Source organism: Oncorhynchus gorbuscha, linkage group LG04 (genome assembly GCF_021184085.1).
Source record: "Oncorhynchus gorbuscha isolate QuinsamMale2020 ecotype Even-year linkage group LG04, OgorEven_v1.0, whole genome shotgun sequence".
Classification (NCBI taxonomy): domain Eukaryota; kingdom Metazoa; phylum Chordata; class Actinopteri; order Salmoniformes; family Salmonidae; genus Oncorhynchus; species Oncorhynchus gorbuscha.
In genome coordinates this window covers 34042991-34057986 of record NC_060176.1, presented here as the reverse complement: position 1 = coordinate 34057986, position 14996 = coordinate 34042991, and the positions used below count along the sequence as shown (strand labels likewise).

The window sequence follows — 14996 nt, the reverse complement described above, 5'->3', positions numbered from 1 at the left end:
TTATCCATAAATTAAAAGAGCGCCCCCTATATCCAAGAAGTTAAAAGGCTCCTCTGTCCTCCACTCTTACCTGTTTTAATGGCACCTGTTTGAACTTGTTATCAGTATAAAAGACACCTGTCCACAGCCTCAAACAGTCACACTCCAAACTCCGCTATGGCCAAGACCAAAGAGCTGTCAAAGGACACCAGAAACAAAATTGTAGACCTGCACCAGGCTGGGAAGACTGAATCTGCAATAGGTAAGCAGCTTGGTTTGAAGAAATCAACTGTGGGAGCAATTATTAGGAAATGGAAGACATACAAGACCACTGATAATCTCCCTCAATCTGGGGCTCCACGCAAGATCTCACCCTGTGGGGTCAAAATGATCACAAGAACCGTGAGCAAAACTCCCAGAACCACACGGGGGAACCTAGTGAATGACCTGCAGAGAGCTGGGACCAAAGTAACAAAGCCTACCATTAGTAACACACTACGCCACCAGGGACTCAAATCCTGCAGTACCAGACTTGTCCCCTGCTTAAACCAGTACATGTCCAGGCCCGTCTGAAGTTTGCTAGAGAGCATTTGGATGATCCAGAAGAAGATTGGGAGAATGTCATATGGTCAGATGAAACCAAAATATAACTTTTTGTTAAAAATTCAACTCGTCGTGTTTGGAGGACAAAGAATGCTGAGTTGCATCCAAAGAACACCATACCTAATGTGAAGCATGGGGGTGGAAACATCATGCTTTGGGGATGTTTTTCTGCAAAGGGACCAGGATGACTGATCGTACGGGTAAAGGAAATAATGAATGGGGCCATGTATCGTGAGATTTTGAGTGAAAACCTCCTTCCATCAGCAAGGGCATTGAAGATGAAACGTGGCTGTGTCTTTCAGCATGACAATGATCCCAAACACACCGCCCGGGCAACAAAGGAGTGGCTTCGTAAGAAGCATTTCAAGGTCCTGGAGTGGCCTAGCCAGTCTCCAGATCTCAACCCCATAGAAAATCTTTGGAGGGAGTTGAAAGTCTGCGTTGCCCAGCAACAGCCCCAAAACATCACTGCTCTAGAGGAGATCTAGAGGAGATCTGCATGGAGGAATGGGCCAAAATACCAGCAACAGTGTGTGAAAACCTTGTGAAGACTTACAGAAAACGTTTGACCTCTGTCATTGCCAACAAAGGGTATATAAACAAAGTATTGAGATAAACTTGTGTTATTGACCAAATACTTATTTTCCACCATAATTTGCAAATAAATTCATTAAAATTCCTACAATGTGATTTTCTGGATTTTTTTTCCCTCAATGTGTCTGTCATAGTTGAAGTGTACCTATGATGAAAATTACAGGCCTCTCACATCTTTTTAAGTGGGAGAACTTGCACTATTGGTGGCTGACTAAATACTTTTTTGCCCCACTGTATTCTAGCATCTGGTCCTGAGAAATAGGCTGTTTACTTTGGAAATGTTATTTTTCCAAACATAAAAATAGTGCCCCCTAGCTTCAAGAGGTTAATGCACAGTTAAAAACGGGGACATTTCCGGGGACAGCTCCAGCCGGGGACAGGCCACCAAAATTGGGGACTGTCCCCATTATCAGCTTCTTGATATGTCACACCTGTCAGGTGGATGGATTATTTTGCAAAGGAGAAATGTTCACTAACAGGGATGTAAACACATTTGTGCACAACATTTGAGAGAAATAATATTTTTGTGCATTTGGAACATTTCTGGGCTCTTTTATTTCAGCTCATGAAACATGTGACCAACACTTTACATGTTTTTAGGGTTAAGGTTAGGGTTAGGGTTTTTTGTGCAGTGTATAATAGAAAAACAAGTACCATTTCAGATTGATTTATTGAAACCGTAATATAAACTGGTTATATTATATCGTGGAACACAATCTTCAAAAAGGCAGTAACCTCAGTAGTGGCGCTTGCTTTAGCAGACAATACTCTTATTTCCCGAGCCCTTATCACAGTCAAGACACAACTATTTTATAGTAAAAAAAACTATTTAATGTAACAAAATAAAATAGAACAGAATATCTTTCCAAATTGTAAAAGTTGGCAGTGTGAAGTGATGCTCATCTCATGCCTGGAACAGTTATTCTCAAAGAGTGATCATTTGAAATGGGACTCAATTTGACGAGTTGAATAAAAAAATGTCAGGGTGACAATCAAAAATCTTTCTTCTTTTTAATATACACATGTTCGGTACAGTTTATTCCTCCTGTTATTTTCTGAATGGGCAATTCCCCATTGAACATTGCATGGGGATGTATTACAGCTACCACATCTGTTTGGTGAGTAGGCTTAATGATTCTGAGTAGCAAAGTAGCCTAAGCGGGAAAATAGATGAGACACAATTATTCCAACACTGCAGCTCGTTGTTGGAACACATTTTGAATGTGATACAACTGTCATCATTTGGCAAGGAATGTAGCTTGTGTATCCCATCAGTTAGATATGTTTTCATAGACATGTATTTCTGTAGGCCTAATGGGAGCTTGTGTGCACACTCAGGATGCTTTTGTAGAGGGAGCAGTCAGAACCCAATTGAGTGAGACAGAGGGGAAAGGGAATTTAGGGAAAATAACTACGTGATGCTTGGCTTGGTTTCATTCTTCTGTCTGGTAAATGCAGGCCTATGGAACACTTCAAGAAAAAATGACAAATGTTTTCTATGCACAATTCACCAAAAATGTTTATGATCTCTGGTTAAAGATCGAGTTTTGACGTCCGTCAAGATTCATGCCCATCCCTACCTCTGACATGTTTGAACATTTTTACAACTTGTCGCAACAGCATACATATGTCATGCAGGAGGGAAGAAATAGCTTATGTGGACAATATTACTTACCAAGCAGAGCTGTTTTATGAAGGTACAAATACCCTGTGCTTTTTAATTTTGAGTTAAATACATTTTAAAAAGTGACCACAGTTGTGCTTGCATATGGGGCTCAGCCAGGACTGTTTGTTCTTGTAAGTGATTTAACCGATTGATGTTGGGAAGATATATGGCAAAAATGGAGTTAAAACAGCTTGGGGAGAAGACAAATTCACAGATTGAGTCATGTAATATTAAGCCTACTGTCACATGCCCATGGTTTAAAAAGGTAAAGTGAAGTTAAAACATGTTCTCGTAGTGCATGCAGCTCAAATAATATGTAATCTCCTCCTCATGGACTGCACCAGATTTGCCAGTTCTGGCTGTGAGATGTTACCCCACTCTTCCACCAAGGCACATGCAAGTTCCCGGACATTTCTGGGGGAATGGCCCTATCCCTCACCCTCCATTCCAACAGGTCCCAGACGTGCTCAATGGGATTGAGATCCGGGCTCGTTGCTGGCCATGGCAGAACACTGACATTCCTGTCTTGCAGGAAATCACGCACAGAATGAGCAGTATGGCTGGTGGCATTGTCAGGATGAACCACATGAGGGAGGAGGATGTCTTCCCTGTAACGCACAGTGTTGAGATTGCCTGCAATGACAACAAGCTCAGTCCGATGATGCTGTGACACACCGCCCCAGGCCATGATGGACCCTCCACCTCCAAATCGATCCCGTTCAAGAGTACTGGCCTCGGTGTGACGCTGATCCCTTTGACGATAAACGCAAATCCGACCATCACCTCTGGTGAGACAAAACCGCGACTCGTCAGTGAAGAGCACTTTTTGACAGTCCTGTCTGGTCCAGCAATGGTGGGTTTGTGACCATAGGTAACGTTGTTGACGTGATGTCTGATGAGGACCTTCCTTACAATAAGCCTACAAGCCCTCAGTCCAGCCTCTCTCAGCCTATTGCGGACAGTCTGAGCACTGATGGAGGGATTGTGCGTTTCTGGTGTAACTAGGGCAGTTGTTGTTGCCATCCTGTACCTGTCCCGCAGATGTGATGTTCGGATGTACCGATGTCTCCCTGTAGTGCTGTCTTAGGTGTCTCACAGTACGGACATTGCAATTTATTGCCATGGCCACATCTGCAGTCCTCATACCTCCTTGCAGCATGCCTAAGGCACGTTCACGCAGAAGAGCAGGCATCTTTATTTTGGTGTTTTTCAGAGTCAGTAGAAAAGCCTCTTTAGTGTCCTAAGTTTCATAACTGTGACCTTAATTGCCTACCGTCTGTAAGCTGTTTGTGTCTTAACGACCATTCCACAGGTGCATGTTCATTAATTGTTTATGGTTCATTGAACAAGCATGGGAAACAGTGTTTAAACCCTTTACAATGAAGATCTGTGAAGTTATTTGGATTGTTACGTTTATAAAATGGACATATCTATTTTAATACAGACAAGCTCAAAACATTTCTATTAATTGAAAATGTCAAATTACCCAATGGATCATGATACTTTTTTGGTAAAAAAAAAGTGAGGGTGCAAAAACATATGTTTGCACCCTTATTTTGAATGTGGTGATGCAGCGGCTCCGTTTGCTCAGCCGCCTATGGTAGCGCTGACTACTAGGAATTTTGCGTATGTAGCACTGACTAAAAGTCGGCCTACTCGCTGGCATCTGGGTCGCTATCTGTGGTGTTGAAAGTCACCTGTTCGTGCATTGCAGTTGTGTGGGGCACAAGCTATTAGGGCCTGTGAATGTGTGTCTAATGGTTGCGCTGCCTGCTTGCTCCTGTTTGATGGTTGGTTGTGATTGTTTGTTATCTTTATGATCATATAAAAAACATGAGCTGACGCACACCCAGAGAAAATAATATGATGTAGAGGTGCTGACTAACGTTGAATAAACTATAAGCTATAAAAAATAAAGAGTTGTATACTCTATATATAAACTCCCAGTAATTTATTGGGTAAATCACCAATGTTTTTGCAGCGTTTCTGCATTACTGTGCATAGTGATTTCCCGAAACGTTGGTGATTTACCCAATAAATGACTGGGAGTTTATATATAGAGCATGCGACTCTATTTTTATAGCTTATCTTTGTGATCGTGTCAAACCGATGTCGCGTCTTGGGCTATGCCGGATTAAGTGATATGACGTGCTATTCTATAAAATAATTTCTCCGTAATTAATATTACCTGATTGAGCTAATCATGTAAATGTAATTAACTAGAGAGTCTGGCACCACAAAATAAAATTTATAGAGCTGTTATCTTCTGAATAACCTCTTAAAGACCTAGTAATATTTTACATCAATAGCAGTCAATATTAATCATCATCTTAATTCAGTCTCATCTGAAAGTTGTAAATTCTTAGTTATCTGCACGAACCCTGGCTAGCAAGTTGAATCAGCAATTCAAAATTGGGTTTAATTATTTATTTACTAAATACCTAACTAATCACACAGAATTACACATACACATAATTAAATCATAACTTGATTACAAATTACGTTATAAATGAAAACGTCCCTAGCAGGCGGAACAAATATGACAGCTTGTTACACAAAAGAAAAGGGGTTGGCTAGGAGGTATCACTTCTGTAGTGAATAAGAGTTCAAAGTTCATACCATTCGCAACCAAGGCTCATGCTGATGTTGGCTTTGTTCTGTAGTCATTATCTGAACCATTCTGACATCGGACCGTCGTCCTCGGAACAGGAGGTTATATTGTCGTCAAGGGCTTATATAGGAAGGGAGAGGAGGGCGGATTTGAAAAGTTGTATAGCCCATGTCCCTTCACAGGGGCGGTCCACTGATTGAGCAGAGTCCTATCTTATGAAAACCCAAATCTCACATTTTAGAAGCTAAAATCACATTTCATCCCATCATGAATAATTAAGAATTTCAAACATTGAAATTGAACAACAATTCCATATGAATCCGATAACTCTGATGTGTAGACTTTCCACTGTAGAGTTTGTCATATTATCATTGATGAGAATGTCTCAGATGACAACCCGAACTGACATCATATTCATTAAGTACCACCGCATATGTTCAATTGGTCGGATTACCAGAATATAGTTCATTTCCCCCCAACTTCTGAGGTTCCCAGAATCTCTATGTTAACCAACGGTTTTGCAAATGTAACATCAGTAGGGTAGAGAGAGGAAAAAGGGGGGAAAAGGTATTTATGACTGTCATAAACCTACCCCCAAGCCAACGGCATGACACCGATAAATACCAAAAGTGCCTACCCGGTTTCAGACCTTACCGCACGTCATTGCTGTGGTGAAGTGTGGTATTGTTAACCTTGTTTGGTCTAGCTTTAAGTCATAACAGGCACGTTGTTGGTTGAATACTGGCTCATTGTGAACAGGGGATTCCTGGGGAATTGGATTGTCACCTTTTGCACCATTAGAGTCTGGAGGTGTCCTCAACAGGTTAGCAAACTCCATGAACTGTGCCAGGCCAACATTATATTTAATTATATTATTCTATTTTTTGTTGCTGTTTTTGCGGGGTACAAATTTGGTGGTTTTAGATATAGGTGTCACGTGTGCTCCCTCTCCGGCCTCGAGGTCACCAGGCTGCTCGTTATGTCGCACACCTGTCACCATCATTACACGCACCTGCGCGTCATCACACACCTGGACTCTGATATATGTCACTCCCTTTGGTTTCTTCCCCAGGCGTCATTGTTTCTGTTGCAGTGTCATATCTGTGTGTTGTCTTGTTTTGTATTACGTTATGTTTATTTATTAAAACACTCACTCCCTTAAAACACTCAATCTCAGCGCACACATTACTTTTTTTTTTTTTTTTTTTTTATTATTTTCACCTTTATTTAACCAGATAGGCTAGTTGAGAACAAGTTCTCATTTGCAACTGCGACCTGGCCAAGATAAAGCATAGCAGTGTGAACAGACAACACAGAGTTACACATGGAGTAAACAATTAACAAGTCAATAACACAGTAGGAAAAAAAGGGAGTCTATATACATTGTGTGCAAAAGGCATGAGAAGGTAGGCGAATAATTAAAATTTTGCAGATTAACACTGGAGTGATAAATGATCAGATGGTCATGTGCAGGTAGAGATACTGGTGTGCAAAAGAGCAGAAAAGTAAATAAATAAAAACAGTATGGGGATGAGGTAGGTAAAAATGGGTGGGCTATTTACCAATAGACTATGTACAGCTGCAGCGATCGGTTAGCTGCTCAGATAGCTGATGTTTGAAGTTGGTGAGGGAGATGAAAGTCTCCAACTTCAGCGATTTTTGCAATTCGTTCCAGTCACAGGCAGCAGAGTACTGGAACGAAAGGCGGCCAAATTAGGTGTTGGCTTTAGGGATGATCAGTGAGATACACCTGCTGGAGCGCGTGCTACGGATGGGTGTTGCCATCGTGACCAGTGAACTGAGATAAGGCAGAGCTTTACCTAGCATGGACTTGTAGATGACCTGGAGCCACTGGGTCTGGCGACAAATATGTAGCGAGGGCCAGCCGACTGGAGCATACAAGTCGCAGTGGTGGGTGGTATAAGGTGCTTTAGTGACAAAACGGATGGCACTGTGATAAACTGCATCCAGTTTGCTGAGTAGAGTGTTGGAAGACATTTTGTAGATGACATCGCCGAAGTCGAGGATTGGTAGGGTAGTCAGTTTTACTAGGGTAAGCTTGGCGGCGTGAGTGAAGGAGGCTTTGTTGCGGAATATAAAGCCGACTCTTGATTTGATTTACGTTTGGAGATGTTTGATATGAGTCTGGAAGGAGAGTTTGCAGTCTAGCCAGACACCTATGTACTTATAGATGTCCACATATTCAAGGTCGGAACCATCCAGGGTGGTGATGCTAGTCGGGCATGCGGGTGCAGGCAGCGATCGGTTGAAAAGCATGCATTTGGTTTTACTAGCGTTTAAGAGCAGTTGGAGGATAGGTTATGTCTGAAGTGACACTCTATTATCTACATAGTGCACTACTTTTGAACAGAGCCCCATGGGCCCTGGTCAACAGTAGTGTCACAGATCCCCCCGGTACTGCTGCTCATTCTGTGCACTAGTTCCGGAGATCTATGCCACTGCCCTCTAGGTGTCACTGAACTGTTTGATTACGCACACCTGTTACCCATTCTCCCCTGATTAGTAATTGTATAAGTGTGCCTTTTGTTCACCCTTGTATTGTCAATTATTTTTCCCATTTCTGTTGGTCGTGTGAGTTGTATCAGCTTTTGTGCTGCATCATTTGTGTATTAATGGTCTCGTGTCATTCTATGAGGTTTACCTCGCTCTTTTGTTTGGGTACATCCCAGTGGTCTGTATACGTGTTTGTTTTGGGTGTATTAAAACCCCTGTTATGTATTCCTGCGCCTGTCTCCAAATCCTTTATACCAGTGTGACAAGTAGGGGACTCTATAAGGAATGTGGAGCCATTTCAGACACAGCCATAGGCCCTGCCCAGCTTGTTTGTAGCCTTGATTGTACAATTAGATAACTGGGGATAGAGAAGGTGATGGAAGTCACACCACATACATGCATAGCTACCTCTTCATGATATTGTCATCTGTGTGTAAGAGTTTGACCTCAGACCAGGTTGAAATTTTCCACCAAACAGTTTATTTCTGTTGTCATGTGTTCTTTTTCCGCCCTCTGTCTGGTAGCCTGCGCTGGATCTGTTTGTGCTGTCTTGCTAACTCCTGACCATAGGCGTTAGTGCCAGACAGTCCTGACCATAGGCATTAGTGCCAGACAGTTCTGACCATAGGCGTTAGTGCCAGACAGTCCTGACCATAATAGTTAGATGATAGCCTGGTCTGGCACGATCTCAAGACTCTCGTGACCTTTGACCCCATTCCTGTTTGGGCTGCAGGGTTCCTGAATGTGCTGATGAACTGCCAGTGGCAGAGCCTGTTGTGCCAGGTACAGGGCGGGGTGCTGAAAATGTTCCGAGACGAGGGCTGTGAAGAGTGCCCTCAGTACACGGTGCAGCTGAAAGGCTGCCAGGTTCGACCTGGCCCCGACACACCTCATGCCTACCGCATCACTGTGGTTCAACACGGAGACCAGGTGGCAGTACTGGAGGTAAGGGCTCCGGGGGTGAAGTCCCCCCTAGGTACAGACAGATCAACATCACCCTTTCTCCCTGGTAAGGATATAGACAGACTAGACTGTATGCAGAAATAACGGGGTCAGGAATAGTTCATTGATCACTATGACTTTATTATATTTATTTTATAGTAATTTAGCAGATGCTCTTACACGGAACCCTAAACCGGATGCGCACGTGCGCCATCGTGTGCTATCGTGCATAAATTAATTTTGTCCACTTACACCAAACGCGATCACGACATGCAGGTTAAAATATCAAAACAAACTCTGAACCAATGACATTTATTTGGGGACAGGTCGAAAAGCAATAAACATGTATGGCAATTTAGCTAGTTAGCTTGCACTTGCTAGCTAATTTGTCCAATTTAGCTAGCTTGCTGTTGCTAGGTAATTTGTGTTATTTTACCTGAAATGCACAAGGTCCTCTACAATGACAATTAATCCACACATAAAATGGCCAACCGAATCATTTCTAGTCATCTCTCTTCCTTCCTTCATCTTTGAACTTATATGGTGATCAGCATCTAAACTTTCATAGTATTACCACGACTACCGGGCAAAACAGTTTGTCTTTTAATCACCCACGTGGGTAAAACCAATGAGAAGATGGCACGTGGGTACCTGCTTCTATAAACCAATGAGGAGAAGGGAGAGGCAGGAATTTCAGCACGACCTACGTCAGAAATAGAAAGAAGTTCGATTTTAGCCCTTGGTGTCGCAGATGCTCGTTAGCGCGCGCGAGCAGTGTGGGTGCAATATTTGAATAACATGGATTTCTACATTTATTTTGCAACGCTCACGCACGTGACGTGTCCGATCTGGTCATCATTTTGGCCAGAGCGACTTACATGCTGACCACACCGTTCACATTGCACGCATGCAAAATAAATTTAAACATACATGTTATTCAATTATTGCACCCACACTGCTCTCGCGTGCCAATGAGCGTCTGCATTGCCAAGCGCTAAAATATACGTAATTTCTATATGTGACACTGAACGCGGTGCAAGTCCTGCCTCTCCCATCTCCTCATTGGATTATAGGAGCAAATACTCACTTGCCATCTTCTCATTGGTTATACCCACATGGGTGATTGAAAGATGAACTGAGTTTGGTCGGTCATAGTGGTAACTATGAAAGTTAGATGCCAATCGCCATATAAAGTCCAAAGAAGAAAAAGCCTGGAAGGAGGAGAGATGACTAGAAACAATTTGGTTGACCATTTTATGTGTGGATTAATTGTCATTGTAGAGGACCTTGTGCATTTCAGGTAAAATAACAACCTAATGTTTATATCCCAGGACAAATTAGCTAGCAACAGCAAGCTAGCTAAATAGGATAAATTAGCTAGCAACTGCACGCTAGCTAGCTAAATTGCCATAAATGTTTAATGCTTTTCGACCAGTCCCCAAATTAATATAATTGGTTGTGTCGTGACGTTTAGCTTGGGGGGGACAAAATCAATTTTCGAACGGCAGATTTGGGTGTGTTGAAACAGGAGAAATTAGGGTATGTTGAAACAGGAGAAATTAGGGTTGTGCCTTGCTCAAGGGCAAATCAACACGTTTCACCTAGTCAGCTCAGGGATTCAAACTAGCAACCTTTCGGTTATTGGCCCAACACTCTTAACCGCTAGGCTACCTGCCGATTCATTTACATCACTATAGTTAATATAGATCATAGTGGAAAGATATTTCACACTTCAAAAACTTTAAAGAAAAGCTTGTTATTATGCGATGACTACCAAAGGTGATCAAGTTATTTCCCACAGGTTTATATTCAATATAAAACAAGTCAAAACTCCAAAATCAAAATTCAAAATTCACCAATTAATTCCTGGAATAGAGCATTGTGTGTTGTTGAAACGCCCCTTCTCCGTCTTCTTTCTCTCTATCCCTCTCTTTCTGTGTTCGTCCATGTCTCTGTCCAGGCCAGCTGTGCAGATGAGAAAGAGCAGTGGTTGCAGCTCCTACATGACGGGAGTGTAAGCCAGGATCAGGCTGACTCTCTATATGACTCAAAGCCTGCTGGAGCCCTCAGGTAATAAATGTTTTTGATGATCACTAGATCCCTTGGTTTGGATCTACAAAACAGAGTAGGAGTGCTGATCTAGGATCAGCTCTCCCCGGTCCATTTAATCTTATTAATTGTGATCTAAAAAGCTAAACTGATCCTAAATCAACACTCCTATTCTGAGACACTTGATACATACGGACCTAGAACAATGTTTTTACATTTTTTCCCCCAACCATCAGTGGTTTGAAGGAGCAAAGGTTCCCAACCTCAAACATGTACATAGATGACCCCTTTCACCAGCACAGTGGAAGCGGCCGCTCACAACCCATCTACTCCAACACGGCCATACTGGAGCACATGGTACGGCCCATTCTCGGGGTGGGGGGGGTAATATGTTGTATAGGGACATTTTTTTGTTCTGACTTAACTCCTTTGCTACCGTTCTCTTCACCTGGGTTCTGTGAGATTGGGATTCAAACCAATGCAGGTTAATTAACTTTTAAAGGTGCTTTATGCTTGAATCTTGATTTCATGAAAGCGATCTCCACAAATGTCTGGGAAATTGCCTTTGAAGTCTATTGTAGTGCACAGTTTGTTATTCTTTGTTGGTTTGAATTCCAGCCTAATACATTGTGTGTCCAGGGTCAAGAGAGAATTTGTACCTTCAGACTTGAATAAGGACACGGTCAGGTAATGGTCATAGGTGTACATTTCTATTTGTAGTAAACTGTACAGTTGACAACAGTCAAAAGAAGCCAGTGTGACTTTGATGGACCTACTGTTAGCTGTTGATATTTCAACGGATTTCCTTTGTTTTGCTCTCATCAGTTCCAGAATTCCCATAACGTCGCCAGGGGAGACTCAGTGTCATCGAAGGATTCAGTCAACTACAGCAACACTGATATCTTTAACAATCACAGTAAGTCGGATTCAATGTTCACCCCTTCAGGTGTTCCTCTGTAGGAGACACCACAGACATACCAAATCAAATCAAAGTTTATTTGTCACGTGCGCTGAATACAACAGGTAGACCTTAGAGTGAAATGCTTACTTACAGGCTCTAACCAATAGTGCAAAAAAGGTATTAGGTGAACAATAGGTATGTAAAGAAATAAAATAGCAGTAAAAAGACAGGCTATATACAGTAGCGAGGCTATAAAAGTAGCGAGGCTACACACAGACCCCAGTTAGTCAGGCTGATTGAGGTAGTATGTGCATGTAGATATGGTTAAAGTGACTATGCATATATGATGAACAGAGAGTAGCAGTAGCGTAAAAGAGGGGTTGGCGGGTGGTGGATGGGACACAATGCATAGCCCGGTTAGCCAATGTGCTGGAGCACTGGTTGGTCGGCCCAATTGAGGTAGTATGTACATGAATGTATAGTTAAAGTGACTATGCATATATGATAAACAGAGAGTAGCAGCAGAGTAAAAAGAAGGGTTGGGGGAGGGGGGTTGGGGGGGACACAATGCAAATAATCAGGGTTTACCTGTTCAGGAGTCTTATTGCTTGGGGGTAAAAACTGTTGAGAAGCCTTTTTGTCCTAGACTTGGCACTCCGGTATGCCATCCGGTAGCAGAGAGAAACAGTCTATGACTGGGTGACTGGGGCCTTCGACAATTTTTAGGGCCTTCCTCTTACACCGCCTGGTGGAGAGGTCCTGGATGGCAGGCAGCTTAGCCCCAGTGATGCACTACCCTCTGCAGTGCCTCGCGGTCAGAGGCAGAGCAATTGCCGTACCAGTCAGGATGCTCTCGATGTTGCATTTTGCCATTTGGACATATCCTGCAATTTATCAGGCACTAGACCAGGGATAGGCAACTTTGATGGGGCTGGGGGCCACAAAAAACTGAACTCATCATGAAGGGCTGCAGTGGCTGGCCACTAAACTAATTTAGCAATCTAAAAAATGTTTGCTGACATGGGCTAATTGAGTGACTGACATAACAAGAGAAAAACTGATGATACACAACCAAATTTTGAAATTGCACCTATTCTAACTTGCAAGGGTAAGTTGAGACCTCGCCTGAGGGCCTTCAAAAGGGGGGCGGGCCGCCAGTTGCTCATCCCTGCACTAGACTATAGTCTAATCAAATAAAAATGTATTGGTGACACACACAGTTCAGCAGATGTTATAGCAGATGCAGTGACATTCTTAGCTCCTAACAATGTAGTAAAAGTACACAAATAATAAAATACAAATTAAAAAACACAACAAGAAATCAAGAAATGTCAGAACGAATCCAACTAACATCACAAATAGCACTGTAACAGAAATCCAAATGCAATCTATATGTATATACACCGGATTAATTTAGACAAGATATACTAAGAATGATATGTACAGTAGTAGATATAATAGATTGAGCTGTGTCCAGTAATAAATAATATTTGGTGTGTATAAACAGTAACTAAAATGCAATGCAGAAATATTAGAATGAGCAATGTCGAGAATACAGTATTTGAGTAAAACATTTAAACGTGTTAACCCTCGCAAGGCTGCCGGCCCAGACGGCATCCCTAGCTGCGTCCTCAGAGCATGCGCAGACCAGCTGGCTGGTGTGTTAGGGACATATTCAATCAATCCCTATCCCAGTCTGCTGTTCCCACATGCTTCAAAGGGGCCACCATTGTTCCTGTTCCCAAGAAAGCTAAGGTAACTGAGCTAAACGACTATCGCCCCGTAGCACTCACTTCTGTCATCATGAAGTGCTTTGAGAGACTAGTCAAGGATCATACAGTGAGGGAAAAAAGTATTTGATCCCCTGCTGATTTTGTACGTTTGCCCACTGACGAAGAAATTATCGGTCTATAATTGTAATGGTAGGTTTATTTGAACAGTGAGAGACAGAATAAGAACAAAAAAATCCAAAAATGTTATAAATTGATTTGCATTTTAATGAGGGAAATAAGTTTTTGACCCCTCTGCAAAACATGACTTAGTACTTGGTGGCAAAACCATTGTTGGCAATCACAGAGGTCAGACGTTTCTTGTAATTGGCCACCAGGTTTGCACACATCTCAGGAGGGATTTTGTCCCACTCCTCTTTGCAGATCTTCTCCAAGTCATTGAGGTTTCGAGGCTGACGTTTGGCAACTCGAACCTTCAGTTCCCTCCACAGATTTTCTATGGGCTTAAGGTCTGGAGACTGGCTATGCCACTCCAGGACCTTAATGTGCTTCTTCTTAAGCCACTCGTTTGTTGCCTTGGCCGTGTGTTTTGGGTTATTGTCATGCTGAAATACCCATCCACGACCCATTTTCAATGCCCTGGTTGAGGGAAGGAGGTTCTCACCCAAGATTTGATGGTACATGGCCCCGTCCATCGTCCCTTTGATGCGGTGAAGTTGTCCTGTCCCCTTAGCAGAAAAACACCCCCAAAGCACAATGTTTCTACCTCCATGTTTGACGGTGGGGATGGTGTTCTTGGGGTCATAGGCAGCATTCCACCTCCTCCAAACACGGCGAGCTGAGTTGATGCCAAAGAGCTCCATTTTGGTCTCATCTGACCACAACACTTTCACCCAGTTGTGACGACCCGGAGGGCGAGGCGCCAGGTGATCCGGGTGGAGGCGGTGGAAGTCTCTCAGGAGAGAAGGATCCAAAATGTCCCCCACCGGAACCCAGCATCTCTCCTCCGGACCGTACCCCTCCCAGTCCATGAGGTACTGTAGGCCCCTCACCCGGCGTCTCGAGTCCAGAATGCCACGTACTGTGTACGCCGGGGACACCTCAATGTCCAGAGGGGACGGAGGGACCTCAGGCACCTCACCTTCCTGCAGGGGACCAGCCACCACCGGCCTGAGGAAAGACACATGAAACGAGGGGTTAATACGGTAATACCTAGGAAGTTGTAACACACCTTGTTTATTCTCCTCGGGACTTTAAACGGCCCCACACACAGCGGCCCCAGGTTCCGACAGGGCAGGCGGAGGTGCAGGTTTCGGGTCAAGAGCCAGACCCTGTCCCCCGGTGCAAACACGGGGGCCTCACTGCAGTGCTGGTCAGCGCTCCTCTTCTGCCGTTCTCCCGCTAACC

General features: G+C 43.3%; 1 protein-coding gene across 4 annotated transcripts in view; it reads left to right on the top strand.

Annotated features, from left to right (window-relative positions):
- si:dkey-220o5.5 (actin filament-associated protein 1-like 2) overlaps positions 1-14996 on the top strand; it is a 135105-nt gene that overhangs the window by 107649 nt on the left and 12460 nt on the right. For 2 of the 4 annotated variants that reach the window (XR_006838491.1, XM_046346562.1), the window contains exons 10-13: positions 8701-8912; positions 10870-10979; positions 11195-11315; positions 11784-11874. Coding sequence is in view for 2 of the 4 variants with exons in the window: in XM_046346562.1 (XP_046202518.1) it covers positions 8701-8912; positions 10870-10979; positions 11195-11315; positions 11784-11874 (534 nt within the window). In the remaining 2 variants the exon portion in view is untranslated. Of the gene's footprint in view, positions 1-8700; positions 8913-10869; positions 10980-11194; positions 11316-11597; positions 11878-14996 lie in introns of those variants that run through there. The other 2 variants (XM_046346563.1, XR_006838492.1) reach the window with 2 other exon arrangements.